Source organism: Macrotis lagotis, chromosome 3 (genome assembly GCF_037893015.1).
Source record: "Macrotis lagotis isolate mMagLag1 chromosome 3, bilby.v1.9.chrom.fasta, whole genome shotgun sequence".
NCBI classification, from domain to species: domain Eukaryota; kingdom Metazoa; phylum Chordata; class Mammalia; order Peramelemorphia; family Peramelidae; genus Macrotis; species Macrotis lagotis.
Genome location: NC_133660.1, coordinates 13,785,457 through 13,800,080, shown reverse-complemented (window position 1 = coordinate 13,800,080; position 14,624 = coordinate 13,785,457). Strand labels below are relative to the sequence as shown.

Below are 14,624 nucleotides of genomic sequence, written 5' to 3'. Positions count from 1 at the left end.
CTAAAAAGGAAAACAAGGAGCAAAATCAATCCCAGGAAAAATTTCCAGGTAAACTTCATATTTTCTCACCTACTGGATCTCAAAGCTTGGTGTCTTTCTGTGATTTTCTGACTGCCTACTCCCCATTAGTTCTATTTCTGACAAGCCTACCTCCACATGAAAATCCTGGTCCTAAATGGGTCCTGATGCCCTACAAAATTTGGGTTCCCAATTACCATTTCAATGATAATGAGTTAGTTAGTAACTTGACTTATGGATAATGACTCTCTCTCATCACTACCAAGACAAAATGCTCTTCTAAAATTAATTTTCTTAAAAAAATCAAAAAACCCATGCAATCACTCACCTGCCACAAGCAATCTGAGTTACTTCACTGCCCATTAATTCTAGAACCCTTCTTGGATTAACCTCATCATTCATGGAGTCATGTCCAAGCTGTCCAAAGGAACCAGCGCCAAAAGTGAACACTCCTCCACTCTAACAGAAACAAGCATCACAAGATTTCACACAAAATTTACTTCTCCATGTGAATAGTCTCTTCTCCAACATTTAGCTGAATTTAGCATTAGGAAAAGAACAACCTAAGGTAGAAATTCTGTCCCCATTTTAATTTTACCCAGAATAACTTATTCAATATATTAGCTACATGGGAAAAGGATTCAAGAACATATCTTTGCTTGAAGAGTGTCTCAGGAGAGCAAAAGCAGCACTGCAAGAGAGCACGTGCGCCTTTTGAAAATTCTGTAGAGAACAACAAATCAAAGAAGAAATACATGAGAAGGGGGAAGAGGAAGTTGAAATAAGACAGAATTCTTCCCAATAATCCATCTGTGATCAAAGTAGCAGGAAGCTTCCATAAACTCCTTAATTCACTACACAGGATCTTTTCCAAAATTAAGTATGCTATATGAAAGTACATAATAAAAACCAAATTCTGAAGTAGCCAAGAAGAAAACTGGATTCAAATCTCTTCAGATTCTAAAGAAAAGGTACTGCTCTTTTTGCATGTGAAGAAGATGGTTACTGAAAAGTCTAGAAAAGAACATTTCTCTAAGAAAAAATGTATAAAATCAACTTAAAAGAAACATAGCAAAACCAGGTAACTGCTGCTTAGATGAAAATACCGAGATAAGTGTGAAGGCAGAACAAGGACAACTAAAGTAACTAGCTACAGAGCCCTCTGGTCCATCAGCTCACCTGCAAGTGATTATTTGTAGAGTTTTAAACATTAGCACTGAAAAATCATATATATATATATGCATATATAAAATATAGATATTTTACATATCAACTTTATATCAAATGTTTGTTCAAACTGAAGACAACGAGAAGATAATATAATTAGATTTTTATAATTAATATATAGTATTACATATACATATTTACTGAAGAAAATGCAAAGATTATGTAAGTATTCAAAGGTTATACCTAATAAAAAAGTTAAACTGTTTCATTTACATCCTAAGTTAGAATGGATCACTAATTTCAGGTTTTAGAAACCAAAGGCAGGAGAGAGAAGCTATAGGAAGAGACAGATGGAAGAGGCAGGAGCGTATACTAAATATTATGAGCAGATACAAGAAGCCAGAATAGAAGTTAGAGAGGCAGTAAGAGAAATACTAAGACAGCTAACTCTCTTAGGTTGATTCACTGAGAACCTACTGAATGAGAGAGGAACTTGTTGGCAGGAGAAAGGTTGAGGAGTTATCCAAGAAAACTTTTTAAATGCTACACATAGTGAAGGAGAACTGAATCCTTCTGATGTTCAAAGAACTGTCCAGTTTACTGTTTTCTAATCCCATCTACAAGCTGAAAAAGGCAGGAAACTGGTTGCTCTCTATTATCCTCAGTTATTTGAGATAGAAAAATAGAGCATGAAAGATGGCTTTGGCATCAATTTTGCTGTGAGTAGTGTTTTTTTCTTCAGAAATGAGGTTTTATTTTGTGAAAAGGTAACTAGAGAAAAGATCTTATTGGGTCAAAATTTGACTGCGCTACACTGACCAGACTTTGCAAAGGAATTTTGCAATTCTCTGGTTTAAAGGAACTGTTTGTCATTGAAGAAGTGCATGCTGTTGTTTAGTATAACTTTTTCTCAGGAAGATATTAAGAATGGCAATGATCTAAAAGAGCCTGTCAGAGCTTTCCTAGCTCAAGAACAAGATTTCCTATCAAGAGAGCCAGCCAGAAAGAAGCTTGATGGCTCAGAGTTGTTCATTGCTACAGGTACATAGATTTGCTCACTCATGTGCCTGTGTGATAGGTTTCCATAAACATATACTCATTTTCCCCCATAAACACAATGTGACCCACTGTTTAAACAGAGTATGACCCACTTTAGGGGTAAGCTGTGACGGTTTTCACTATTCTTGCTTTTGCCTTCTATTAAGTAAGTAAAAGTCATTATGATTATTGCTGCTTTTGTCATCTACTAAATGCAACTCATAATTATCCTTGCTTTTGTCCTCTAGTGAATATAAAGATATCACTTAGTAAATGTTCTATGTTTAAGAATCCATCAACAATAACTGAATATTGTTAAATAGGAAATACATGAGTAGGGGTTCAGGAACTTCAGAAGAGAATACTTGGAGTGTATTACCTTTCCAATTCATACACTAAGGTTGCATCTCCCCTCTTCTACCCATCTCTAGCTCCCAGTATCCAAGAGAAACATTAGTTGTAGCCATGTGGATAATGCTATAGCAACACCTCTCTCACTACTCTAGGGAGAAAGCCAAGGTGAGGGCAGATTGGGATGAATGAACTAGCCCAAACAAAGGGATTTTATGTCAGATGCCACACAAATGGACAGGCTTACACTTAAGGGTCAAAACTATAAATGTGCTGTAAAAGATTCTGAAAGTTCATTCTAACAGGTAACAAGTATTATTAAGTGCCTACTATGTGTTAAGTGTTGAAGATTAAAAAAAAGAAAAAATAGTTTCTGCTCTGAAGGAGATCAGTATAAGAACATAAATGATAAGCAGGAAAGCACACAAAATCTTTGCAGATAAATTATCATCCCCTCTCAGAGTAAACTACTATTTAATAACAAGAAAATGAGCAATGACTTTAAATACAATTCCTTAATATCTTATTATACAATTTCCTATTAAATACAATTTCCTATTATCTTATACAATTTCCTAATTTAGGGAATACCTGGTGAGGAAACTTCAGGTATCAATGCAAATTAGCACCTTCTCTACTATTTTTACTTTCAAACAGCTATAAGAGTTGCAGGAAGTTATGTGTCTTGCCCATGGACATATCAGAGGCAGAAATTAAAACCAGGTTTTTCTGGCTTTGAGGATGAGACTAAACAATCCTCTATACAAGCTCACATAATCACAATTTTGTTTATTTAAAAAAATTAAAAATGTTAAATTTGTATAAAATCACAAATAAAGGTATATATTTGTAAATATTTGAATGTATATGCTAAATTGGAATTTCTGGTATTACAGAAGGAATTTGCCAGGATTCTAAGGGTCAGAAAGGAAAGAAAACACCAATAAGAAACAAAAATCACTCTTGGTATTCATTTTTTTAAAATTCTTTCCAGAAAGAAAAGAATGTGAAGACTTAATCAAGAAATTTGTCTCTGTAAAGGGCACTATCCATAGTATTCCAGGGTCTCTTTACCTTTGTAAGGACTGCTGTGTGTTCTTCTCCACAACTAATATAAACAACTTTTTGAGTTCGTAAGAGTTTCACATGACAAGGAGATTGTCGATCTGGGATAGGAATGTAAGGATAGAAGTTAAATAATTATAAGTATCCAATTCCAAATACAAATATTTCATTTCACACCAAAATAAAACTAATTAGGATTTTTCGCAATGTACTTTTCTCCTTAAAAAAAATAGGTAAAGGTGAAAAGTTTTCAAACCTTTTTCATCACTGAGTCCCAGTTGGCCAGCATTATTCCTTCCCCATCCAAATACAGCTCCTGAGAGAGACAGGGCAAAGCTGTGTGCCCCTCCTGCAGCAACCTGAGCCAAAGGGATTCCCTCTAGGGATTTCACTCTCTGGGGACTAGCTTGGGAAGGGAATTCTTTCCCTAGGCCCAATTGCCCATGGCGGTTCTGTCCCCATGTGAAGAACTGCCCATCTGAAAGAAGAAAGTTGGCATCACAACAATATTTTAATTCCATTAGCAGGAATAGCCAATAGGAATCAGCCCCCATCACCACCAAGACCACTACCATTTCTATCCCTCAGCTGAAGAACAAAGGACAGAGTAGAAATATTTTATAGAAACAAAAATGTTGAGAACAAAATTTTCATTGTTGGATTGGGCTTGATTCAGTCCAGCAGTTTATTTTTAGTACTGGAACAAAAATGAGATACTTATAGGTCATTCAACAGATAACAAAAGAAGATTTACCTAGCCAAAGCAGAAATATATTTTAAAAAGAGAGGCACTGAGGACCCTTCAAGCTGATTCAGCTGGGAGAAAGTCCTTGTCTGAGCTGACTTTCATGATCTAAGAGTCAAATATTAGAAAAAGCACCTAGAACTCTGTGGGTGTTTTGTACTCAAGTGAAGATGACATCAACAGTCAGAGTCTTTATTCTCCTGAGCCAACCAAGTCTTCAGGATGGTCTCAATACCTTTAAAGCAAAACTAGCCTAATGGAATGGGAGGGAAAGGGTACTGCTGCTATCACAACTGATAAAGACCAAAAGTGATTCAGACAGATGTGAACAAAGTTTATTGGCATCCAGAGGCTATTAAAACTTGTGGAGAGACAGTCAGATTGTATATAGCTATTTTTAACAGTTTATTTAATAAATTCAATATAGATTGCTAACATCCCATGATATCTCTAGCAAAATGGGTGATAAATATAGGCTTCATTGTAAGCAAGGTCCACTTCAAGGCAAAGTTTTATTTGTTGATTTGTGTGGTATTATAGGATAAGTGTAGTAATAAAATTAATAAAATGGAAGCATATAAACCTAAAGAAAATTTAAGATACATGCATTTATAGATATAATCTTTTATAATTTATCCACCAAGGAAAAATCTAGTATGTTAATTCAACAGAACATTAAGAAATTCCCACATACTCAATAAAAACACAGTCTGATCCTAGCAGATAGTTAAAAAGAGTCCACTAAGATAAACTGGTACACACAAATTCAATGCTTCAAAACTGAACAGATCTGTGATTTCATCAATTTACCCAAAAATTTGGATAGATTTCCCTGGACCTCTTAATACAGGTATCAATGGCTAATGCAAACTATCGATCGCCCCTCATTCTTCATCAGTGACCACTTTCTCACTTTTGAACAAAGCCTCATTGGTGATGAGATGGAACAATATTATTTAGAAGTTAGACCTTTGTATTTTTTGAGAGAAGGTTCAGGTCATTAAAGAATTTTATGATTTACCAAAGGAAATGAAAGCCCTTTTTCTCCTAGTCATGTTTATTTATTTATTTATTTAGGTTTTTTTGCAAGGCAAACGGGGTTAAGTGGCTTGCCCAAGGCCACACGGCTAGGTAATTATTAAGTGTCTGAGACTGGATTTGAACCCAGGTACTCCTGACTCCAGGGCCAGTGCTTTATCCACTACGCCACCTAGCCGCCCTAGTCATGTTTATTTAAGGGAACTTTTTCAAGCTAACGTCTATACAAAATAAATGTACTGACAGATCAGTTCTTTAGACTGTCCTTCCATTTGCCAATTATAGTCTGAATAGACTTTTTAAATCCTTTTTTCTCCTAATACCAATAATTAGAACAAAATCTTTTCAATGATCTAATTTGGGAAACTCTGCAATATTCTGAGCCTGGATAAAATCAATAAGCACAATGTCAACTGAAAACAAGCCCTTTTTATTTACCCCACCTACAAAAAGTTACCCTTTTATGTAAATTGTCCTTAAATAAAAACTATTCTAAGAACAATTGAAGGGGCAGTTATGTAGAATACTGGATAGAGCACTGGAGCTGGAGCCAAGGGGACCTGAGTTCAAATCCAACCACAGACTTAATAATTACCTAGCCGTATGACCTTGGGCAAAGTCACTTAACCCCAATTGCCTTGCAAAAAAAAATCCCAAAAGACAATTAAACATTTTATGGGGCTCAACATTAACCATCTGAGAATCAAAGTTATCTCTATTGTTACACCTTTTAAGGAATCTTGAATAATTTTTTACATATTGACTGATATACTTCACTGAAGAAGAATCTTTCAATTGGTATTTTTGCAAATCAAATGGTGATTTATGTAAATCAAATGCTCTTTGAAATGTTAACTGGTTAACTTGTTTTAAAAGTTTCATTTGCAATCATCTTTTTTATTGTACAATGTTATGGAAATGTTTATTTTATTCAATAAATTAACATTTTAATAACATATAATAAAAATAAAAGTTAAAAAATTTTTTTTCTTTTGCCAATCTTAATGAATTGTATGATTGCAAAGATATGGTCTGTTGTATGGTATCACTTGATTTGCTGTTTCACACTTATCCCTTAAACAAGGATACTTTCGATAAGTGTACAATTTCTCACAAAAATTTTGTTGCTATGGGACAATAGACACAAGGGTCATAGTTACTGACATGTTCTCAGTCACTTTCTTTTTTGGCAGGATACAGATAATGAGAACTGAGATTCTTCCCACACTTAAAACTACAGAGAAAATCTGAAATCATTGTCAAATACATTTAATTTTACATTACCAGCTGCAAGAGCCATGCAATGCCAGTTGCCACAGGAAACCTGCAGTATCATCTGTTGGTTCAGTTTCTTTATTAACCTAAAACAAAAAAAAAATAGATTTTATATACAATATTGGATCAAAATATTACCAGATATTTCTGAATATAAAGTTTCCAACTAAATGAAATCATAGTAAAAAATATAACTTTTTAACTTAAAACTAAAAACAAAGATACTGAACACCATTTTTCTTTTAATATATGCAATCTAATTTCTTGCAACTATATTGTTTCTTTCATTAAGCTATTATTTCTCCTGGAAAATAATCTACTAATTCTGAATTAAAATCTACTGTACCTTAATTCCATTATTTCACTTATTATATGCAATTTAGGGATAAATGGGTGAACTACTGAGTAGAAGTACAGAAAGATAAGTGTTATTCTCTACATAAATTAAAAATATCAAATATCATATAATCCTATAAGCTGAATGAAATTTCTAGCTAAAATGGTAAAAATAACATGAATCATATGTCTAGATAGGGGCTTAGGTTTCCGAAGAAATATTGCTTGTTATCTGTGTTAAAATCTATGTAATATAAAAAATATGGAATGTTCATCCTCACGATATATAAATCAATGATCTACACATAATTCTTTAACTATGATATGTGATTCAAATCACTTAACAAACTTTGCAAAGAACAGAACTCATTAAAAATTATAATGATGTTTTACACATAAATGCTTTTATAATAGATTGTTTAAAAAAATCATCCCAAAAATTATATATATTGAATTTAAAATGCAAACAGTACTTCCCCTTTTTCTCACATTCACTTATTCTTAAGCATTTCATTCAAGTTAAGGATATCTCTAAGGCTCTCAATTAGGTAAATCAAGAGAATCAATCTTCTTCCCCTCTCTTCAAAAAAAAAAAAACAACAAAACATATTGATGGTTGAGGAGGTGGAAAACGGAAACAATGTAAGTGTTTCCACTTTTCTAGAAGAGAAAGAGGAGATGGGAATAACGGAAAGATTGGTTTTTCTGAATGTTTCATGTGGAGATAGCCTATGAGCTTGGGAAAAGAAGTTATGGAAAACAAAGTTTAAAATTTTTGTAGTAATAGGCTATTTATAAGCATTTTTGTAAATGCAGAATCTTTTAGGGGAGAACAACTTTACCTGGGTATTGCAACAGAATCTTCAGTTGTTGTATGTCCAAGTTGTCCATCACTACCTGCACCCCAAGAAAAGAGCTGTCCCCGGTCACTAAGGGCCAAGCTATGAGACTCGCCACAAGCAACATGGATTATGTTTTGATCTGCCAAAGCTCCAATTTGTTCTAAAGGGGAAAAAAACAAACATAAAAAGGAAAATTTATGTGTTTCTACCATGAAAATGATAATTATCTCCCCAAGCAACATTTTTTAAAACTATAACCACTATGCTATATAGCAAGAACTTTAAATTTAGCTCAAAAAATGTCTAGAATATGCTTTGCCAAAAGAATAAATACTGCAATTATTTAAAAGCATTGTGTGTGAAAAGAACAGTGCCTCCCTTCCTTAATGAAGCCAATAAAAGCAACCCAAGTGCCTAAATTGATTTGTCTAAATTGCTCTCTATATAGAATTAAAATTACAAAAAAAAGCAGGTGCTAAAAACCAAAAGCATTAGGCCCTAGAGAATCAGGGCCCAAACTCATTTCATCTCAGTAGCTGCATGGAGAATTAAACAATAGAGAGGGGAGAAAGTAGCAAATGAAAGAGAAGATGTCTCATACATAGTGGACACTTAATCATCAATAAGAGAGTCATAGCTTTAAAAAGTGCTAATTTAAAAAAAGAAATCAGTAAAAGGCAAAATAAATCCTGCTTCTTCTAGGTGACCCCTGGGTAAGTAAGCTCCCAATACAATAGGCAATTCTCTAAGACTGTATAATGCAGAACAGTTAGGAGAATGAGAGACTGGCACTGGTAGAAGGGGTGTATATTGGTAGAAAGTATACAGAGGGATGCATAGGCAATAATAATAATAATTATTATTATTATTATGTCCTCTTCTTCATAACCCCCATTTGAGGTTTTCTTAGCAGAGATACTAGATGATTTGTCATTTCGTTTTCCAGTTCATTTGACAGATGAGGAGACTGAGGCAAATGTTAAGTGACTTGTCCAAGGTCACACATTCTATGCATCTGAGGCTGGATTTGAGCTCAGATCCTCCTGACTCCAGGTATAGTACTCTATGTACTATGGCATCATAATAATTATATGGCACTTTCAAGTTCACAAAATCTCACAATAGCCCCATGAGGTAGGTAGAACAAATATTATTGTCCCCATTTTTACAGATGAAGGTACTAGGGATTAAAGGAGTAAAGTGGCAGGCTCCTGTCTAGGCCAGAGATGATGACCTCTGAACAAGAGATAGTAAATATCTATCTCCTTAGTTAGGGAATCGAACTCAAAACAGCAAAGTGAGCAGAAGTACAACAGTTGAGCTCACATACAAGTACTCCAGCAAGAATGGGGAAAAGTGCCCTCAATTGGGGAATAATAAATAAAAATGGGGGAAAAAAGGCAAAAAAAGTCTATCTGTCTAAGTTAGAGCTGCACAAAACAGCAATCAGAACCTGTAGATACTAAGGGAAAGAGCACAGGCAAAAAAAGTTACTCCAAAGTATAACCAACAGAAGTCTACTTACAGGTAAGGCAGAGATCACGAAGAAAGGGAAACTTGTCTGTAGTTGTGGACCTCATGGACCAGGTAAGAGGTCCAACTGGAAAAGGATGGACCCTGATTGGAAATCTTCAAGTATATGAACTAAGCTGTTATAAATCTACAGGGCTCCAGCTCAGATCAAGCCAGAATGTACCAGAAATACCCCTGATTCTGTCAGACCCAGAGAGTGCATCAATAAAACTACTCCAAGAGTCAGCAACTATTTGGTCTGAGCTGACCTTGAAGTCTTGAAGAACACAGTACTCAATACATGAAGGAAGTACAGGCAGCAGGAGTCCCCACCCTCCCAGCCCTACTACAGGAACCACTGTTAAGATCATGCAGCAATCTCAATAAAGAATAAGTAGAAAAGGGTTTTGGCTGTTGTTCAGTTGTTTTTCAGTCACATCTGGCTCTTTGTGATCCCATTTGGGGTTTTCTTCACAAAAAATATTGGAATGGTTTACCATTTACCTAGCTGCATAGAAAAACTTGGGAGTAAAATATTCCAAAAGGAAAATTATTAAAACAAAGAAGAACCTACAAAAAAGCCATAACCCTACAGGGAGAAAATGACTCTCTATTAAGCAAATACTTTCAAATGTTCCTGAAGGAAAAAAAGTTAAGTAGAATTCTCTAAGGCAAACATAAGATTCAACCAGAATGTACTATGCAATGATGAACTGTTTGCATTCTAAAGAGAAAACAAGAAACATGACCTCTAAAAATATCTTCAAGGGTCACAGAGGGAAATGAAAAAGGTACAAGCTAGAGATTAGACTTGTTATGGGCTATTAGTCTTAAAGGATGAGAACTACATGATGGAAGGGGTATTTAGACAGCTCACATAATCTGAGTGTATAAGGCAAAACTGCAAAAGGGTTTGGAGAAATGAGTATCACAAGATCTGATTCATCTGAAATGGATGAAAAAGTTGAATATAGCTTCCGGCCAAGATGGCGGAGAGAAGACAGGCACAGTTCTAAAGTCTCCTGATCTTTTCCCCATCTATCACATGAAACAAACCTCTTAAAAGAAATCCGAACCAGGAAACCCAGAAAGAAAAGCCAGGAGAGGAAAATCTACCTCAGGATTTGCCTCCTGCAGCAGCCTTGGCTAAGTACCGGCAGGTAAGTCTGGGTTCCAAGGGAAGATCAGCCTGGGATCAGCGAGATCATCAGCTGAATCGGAACCAGGAGTCTGAGGGCCGGAGAGCCAGACCTGCTGGATCAGCGGTGGGGCAGGATGAAGGGGGCTTCGGTCCGCGGGGAAGTGGAGGCGCTGGTGTTTGTGCTGTCCCCGTGGGGGAGGTCTGGTGCAGGATAGCTTCGGACACCATCCCTGGACTCCTCAGGTCTGAGAAACTCTGCGCCCACGCCTCCATTGCACTGAGGCCTCCTCCCAAACAAATGCAAATTACTTCTGCCTCAGGCCCAGGTGTGTGAGCAGAAGAACCAGCCCAGCTGAGGAACCACCTCAGGCCAGGGTAAAGACCACCATTGATTGAAGGCAAAAGAATTCAATAGCTCCAATTCCCTCCCTCAAGCAAAGGGAGAAGGCCTCCCAACCAAGGTCACAGACACCCCAGAGAGGGCAACCAGCACCTCCTACTGGCCAGCCAGAGAAACTGCACTCAGTAAAGCCTTTAGAGATCCCAAGCCCAGGTGGACCAGCCCCACCCAACTCAAGGTCTGAGCATAATGAAGAAGGGTCAGCAGAAAGGTGGATACATAGAAAAATTCCTGGAAGGGAAAGACCCCAACCCAGAGAGACCTGGAACATCTGAGGAGAATACAATCTGGTCTCCAGCACTTAAAGACTTCCTTGAAGAAATAAGGAAGGAGTTTAAAAATCAACTGGAAAATTTGGGGGAGACAATTAATACCCTGCAACAAGAAAACAAAACCTTAGAAAGTAGAATTGGACAATTACAAAATGAGAACAATTCTCTCAGATCCTCAAATGAGCAAATGCAAAAAGAAATTAATTCTCTCAAAACCTCAACTGGTCAAATGGAAAGCTCTTTCAAAAGTAGAATTGACCAATTGGAAAAGGTTAATGAAGAAAACTCCTCCCCCCAAAAAATAATGGAGTCTACAGAAACTAATGACTCCACGAGACACCAAGAGTCAATTAAACAAAATCAAAAAATAGAAAAAAATAGAAGCAAATGTGAAATACCTCATCAACAAAACCACTGACCTCGAGAATAGATCGAGGAGGGGCAACCTGAAAATTATAGGACTTCCTGAAAACACTGAAAAGAAAAAAAACCTGGACTTAATATTACAGGATCTAGTGATGGAAAACGGCCCTGACATCATCGAATCGGAGGGCAAAGTAGTTATTGAAAGAGTACATCGATCCCCACCAGAAAAAGATCCTAAAATGAAAACACCAAGGAATGTTGTGGCCAAACTCCAGAACTATCAGATAAAAGAGAAAATCCTGCAAGCAGCCAGAAAGAAACAATTTAAATATCAAGGAGTCACAGTAAGGATCACACAAGACCTGGCTGCATCAACTTTAAGGGATCGAAGGGCCTGGAACGAGATATTTCAAAGAGCATGGGAGTTTGGAATGCAGCCAAGAATCTACTTTCCTGCAAAGCTGAGCCTTCTCTTCCAGGGAAAAAGATGGACATTTAACGAAATGGAAGAATTCCAAAAATTTCTGATGAAAAGACCAGAGCTAAACAGAAAATTTGGATATCAAACAGGAGGTTCAAGAGACACATGAAAAGGTAAAAAAAAGGGGGGGGGTAAAAGGAAAAAATGCAATCCAGCAAGTTGAAACTGGCTATATCCCAGCATGGGGGGGGGGGGGGGTAGAGACTCTCATAAATCCTGAGAAATGTAACTCTAACAGAGAGAATATACCTAGCCAGAAATGATGGATATGACATATCCATGAGACTGATATCTAATGGGATGTAACTGACATTAACTCCACTGGGGAGAAAGACTCTAATAACTCTCAGGAATTTGACTCTATTCAACAGAATATACTGAACTAGAAGGGACAGAAACTCAGAATTTTCTATGACTTAGATAGAATGATCTAAAAAAAATACACTACCTCCCTAAAAAGGGTGACAGGAAAGAGTCGGGAGGAGGGAGGGGATTGTATGGGACACATTTCATTACACTAAGAGGCACAAAAAACTCATGGTAATAGAAGGGAAGAAGGGAGTAGAGGAGAAACACCTGAATCTTCTTTTCATCAGACTTGGCTTAAAGTCAAACTACACATACTCAGTTAATTTATAAAACATCTAACTTTTCAAGAATTAAAAGGGGAAAAGGGGAGAGGGGACAGAGAAAGGGAAGGGGAGTGGAAGAAATAAGGGGAAATAACAAAAGGAAGGGAAGGGAATGGGGAAAGAAAGGGGAGGGTGTGATATAGGAGGGCAAACACACTGAAGGGGGTGGTATTCAAAAACAAAATAATGGGGAATATGGATAAAAGGGGGGAAGGGGAAAATACAGAGGGAAGATAGCACAGAGGGCAAATAAAGAATTAGTAATCATAACCTTGAATGTGAATGGGATGAACTCTCCCCTAAAACGTAAGCAAATAGCAGAGTGGATTAAAAACCAGAATCCTACAATATGCTGCTTACAAGAAACTCATTTGAAGCAGAGAGATACATATAAAGGTAAAAAGTTGGAGCAAAATATATTTTGCTTCAGCTAAAGTAAAAAAAGCAGGGGGTAGCAATCCTTATCTCAGACAAAGCAGCAACAAAAATAGATAGCATTAAAAGAGATAAAGAAGGAAATTTTATCCTCCTAAAAGGTACCATACACAATAAAATCATTTCAATATTGAATATATATGCAGCCAGTGGGACAGCACCCAAATTCTTAGAGGAGAAGCTGAAAGAATTACAGGAAGACATAGACAGCAAAACTCTACTAGTAGGAGACCTCAACCTCCCACTATCAGATCCAGATAAATCAAATCAAAAAACAAGAAAGAAATTAGGGAGGTAAATAGGTTGTTAGAAAAATTAGATATGGTAGACTTATGGAGGAAACTGAATGGGGATAGAAAGGAATATACCTCTTTCTCTGCAGTACATGGAACTTATACAAAAATTGACCATGTACTAGGACATAAAAACCTAATGATCAACTGCAGAAAGGCAGAAATAGTGACTACATCTTTCTCAGATCACAATGCAATAAAAGTCATATGCAATACTGGGCCAAGGAGATATAGACCCAGAGCAAATTGGAAACTGAATAACCTCATTTTAAAAAATGAGTGGGCCAAAAAACAAATTATAGAAAGAATTAACCATTTTATCCTAGATAATGATAATAATGAAACAACATACCAAAACCTATGGGATTCATTCAAAGCAACTCTCAGGGGATATATTATAGCTCTAAATGCTTATATGAATAAATTGGAGAAAGAGGAAATCAATGAACTAAACATGCAACTAAAAAAATTAGAGAAAGAACAAATCAAAAACCCCCAATCAAATACCAAATTAGAAATTTTAAAAATTAAAGGAGAAATTAATAAAATTGAAAGCAAAAAAACTATTGAATTAATAAATAAAATCAAAACTTGGTATTATGAAAAAAACCAATAAAATTGATAAACCTCTCATCAATTTAATAAAAAAAGAAAGAAGAAATCAAAATTGCTAGTATTATAAATGAAAAAGGTGAACTCACCACCAATGAGGAGGAAATTAAAGTAATAATTCAAAATTATTTTGCCCAACTTTATGCCAATAAATTTGATAATCTAAGTGAAATGGATGAATATTTACAAAAATATAAGTTGCCCAGGCTAAATGAAGAAGAGATTAAATACCTGAACAACCCTATCTAAGAAAAAGAAATTCAACAAGCCATTATTGAACTCCCTAAAAAAAAAATCTCCAGGGCCTGATGGATTCACAAGTGAATTCTACCAAATATTTAAGGAACAATTGCTTCCAATCCTATATAAACTGTTTGGAAAAATAGGGAAAGATGGAACTCTGCCTAACTCTTTCTATGAAACCAATATGTTACTGTTACCTAAACCAGGAAGAGTTAAAACAGAGAAAGAAAATTATAGACCTATTTCCCTGATGAATATAGATGCAAAAATCCCAAATAAAATCTTAACAAAACGACTACAACAAGTCATCACTAGGATAATACATTATGATCAAGTAGGATTTATTCCAGGAATGCAGGGTT

General features: G+C 35.9%; 1 protein-coding gene across 7 annotated transcripts in view; it reads right to left on the bottom strand.

Moving 5' to 3' along the window:
• HERC3 (HECT and RLD domain containing E3 ubiquitin protein ligase 3) overlaps positions 1 to 14,624 on the bottom strand; it is a 120,663-nt gene that overhangs the window by 66,453 nt on the left and 39,586 nt on the right. For all 7 annotated transcript variants that reach the window (XM_074228143.1, XM_074228142.1, XM_074228145.1 and 4 more), the window contains 5 exons: positions 7,876 to 8,035; positions 6,707 to 6,783; positions 3,896 to 4,117; positions 3,649 to 3,740; positions 347 to 477 (listed from right to left, as the gene is read on the bottom strand). In XM_074228143.1, coding sequence (XP_074084244.1) covers positions 347 to 477; positions 3,649 to 3,740; positions 3,896 to 4,117; positions 6,707 to 6,783; positions 7,876 to 8,035 — 682 coding nt within the window. The remainder of the gene's footprint in view (positions 1 to 346; positions 478 to 3,648; positions 3,741 to 3,895; positions 4,118 to 6,706; positions 6,784 to 7,875; positions 8,036 to 14,624) is intronic.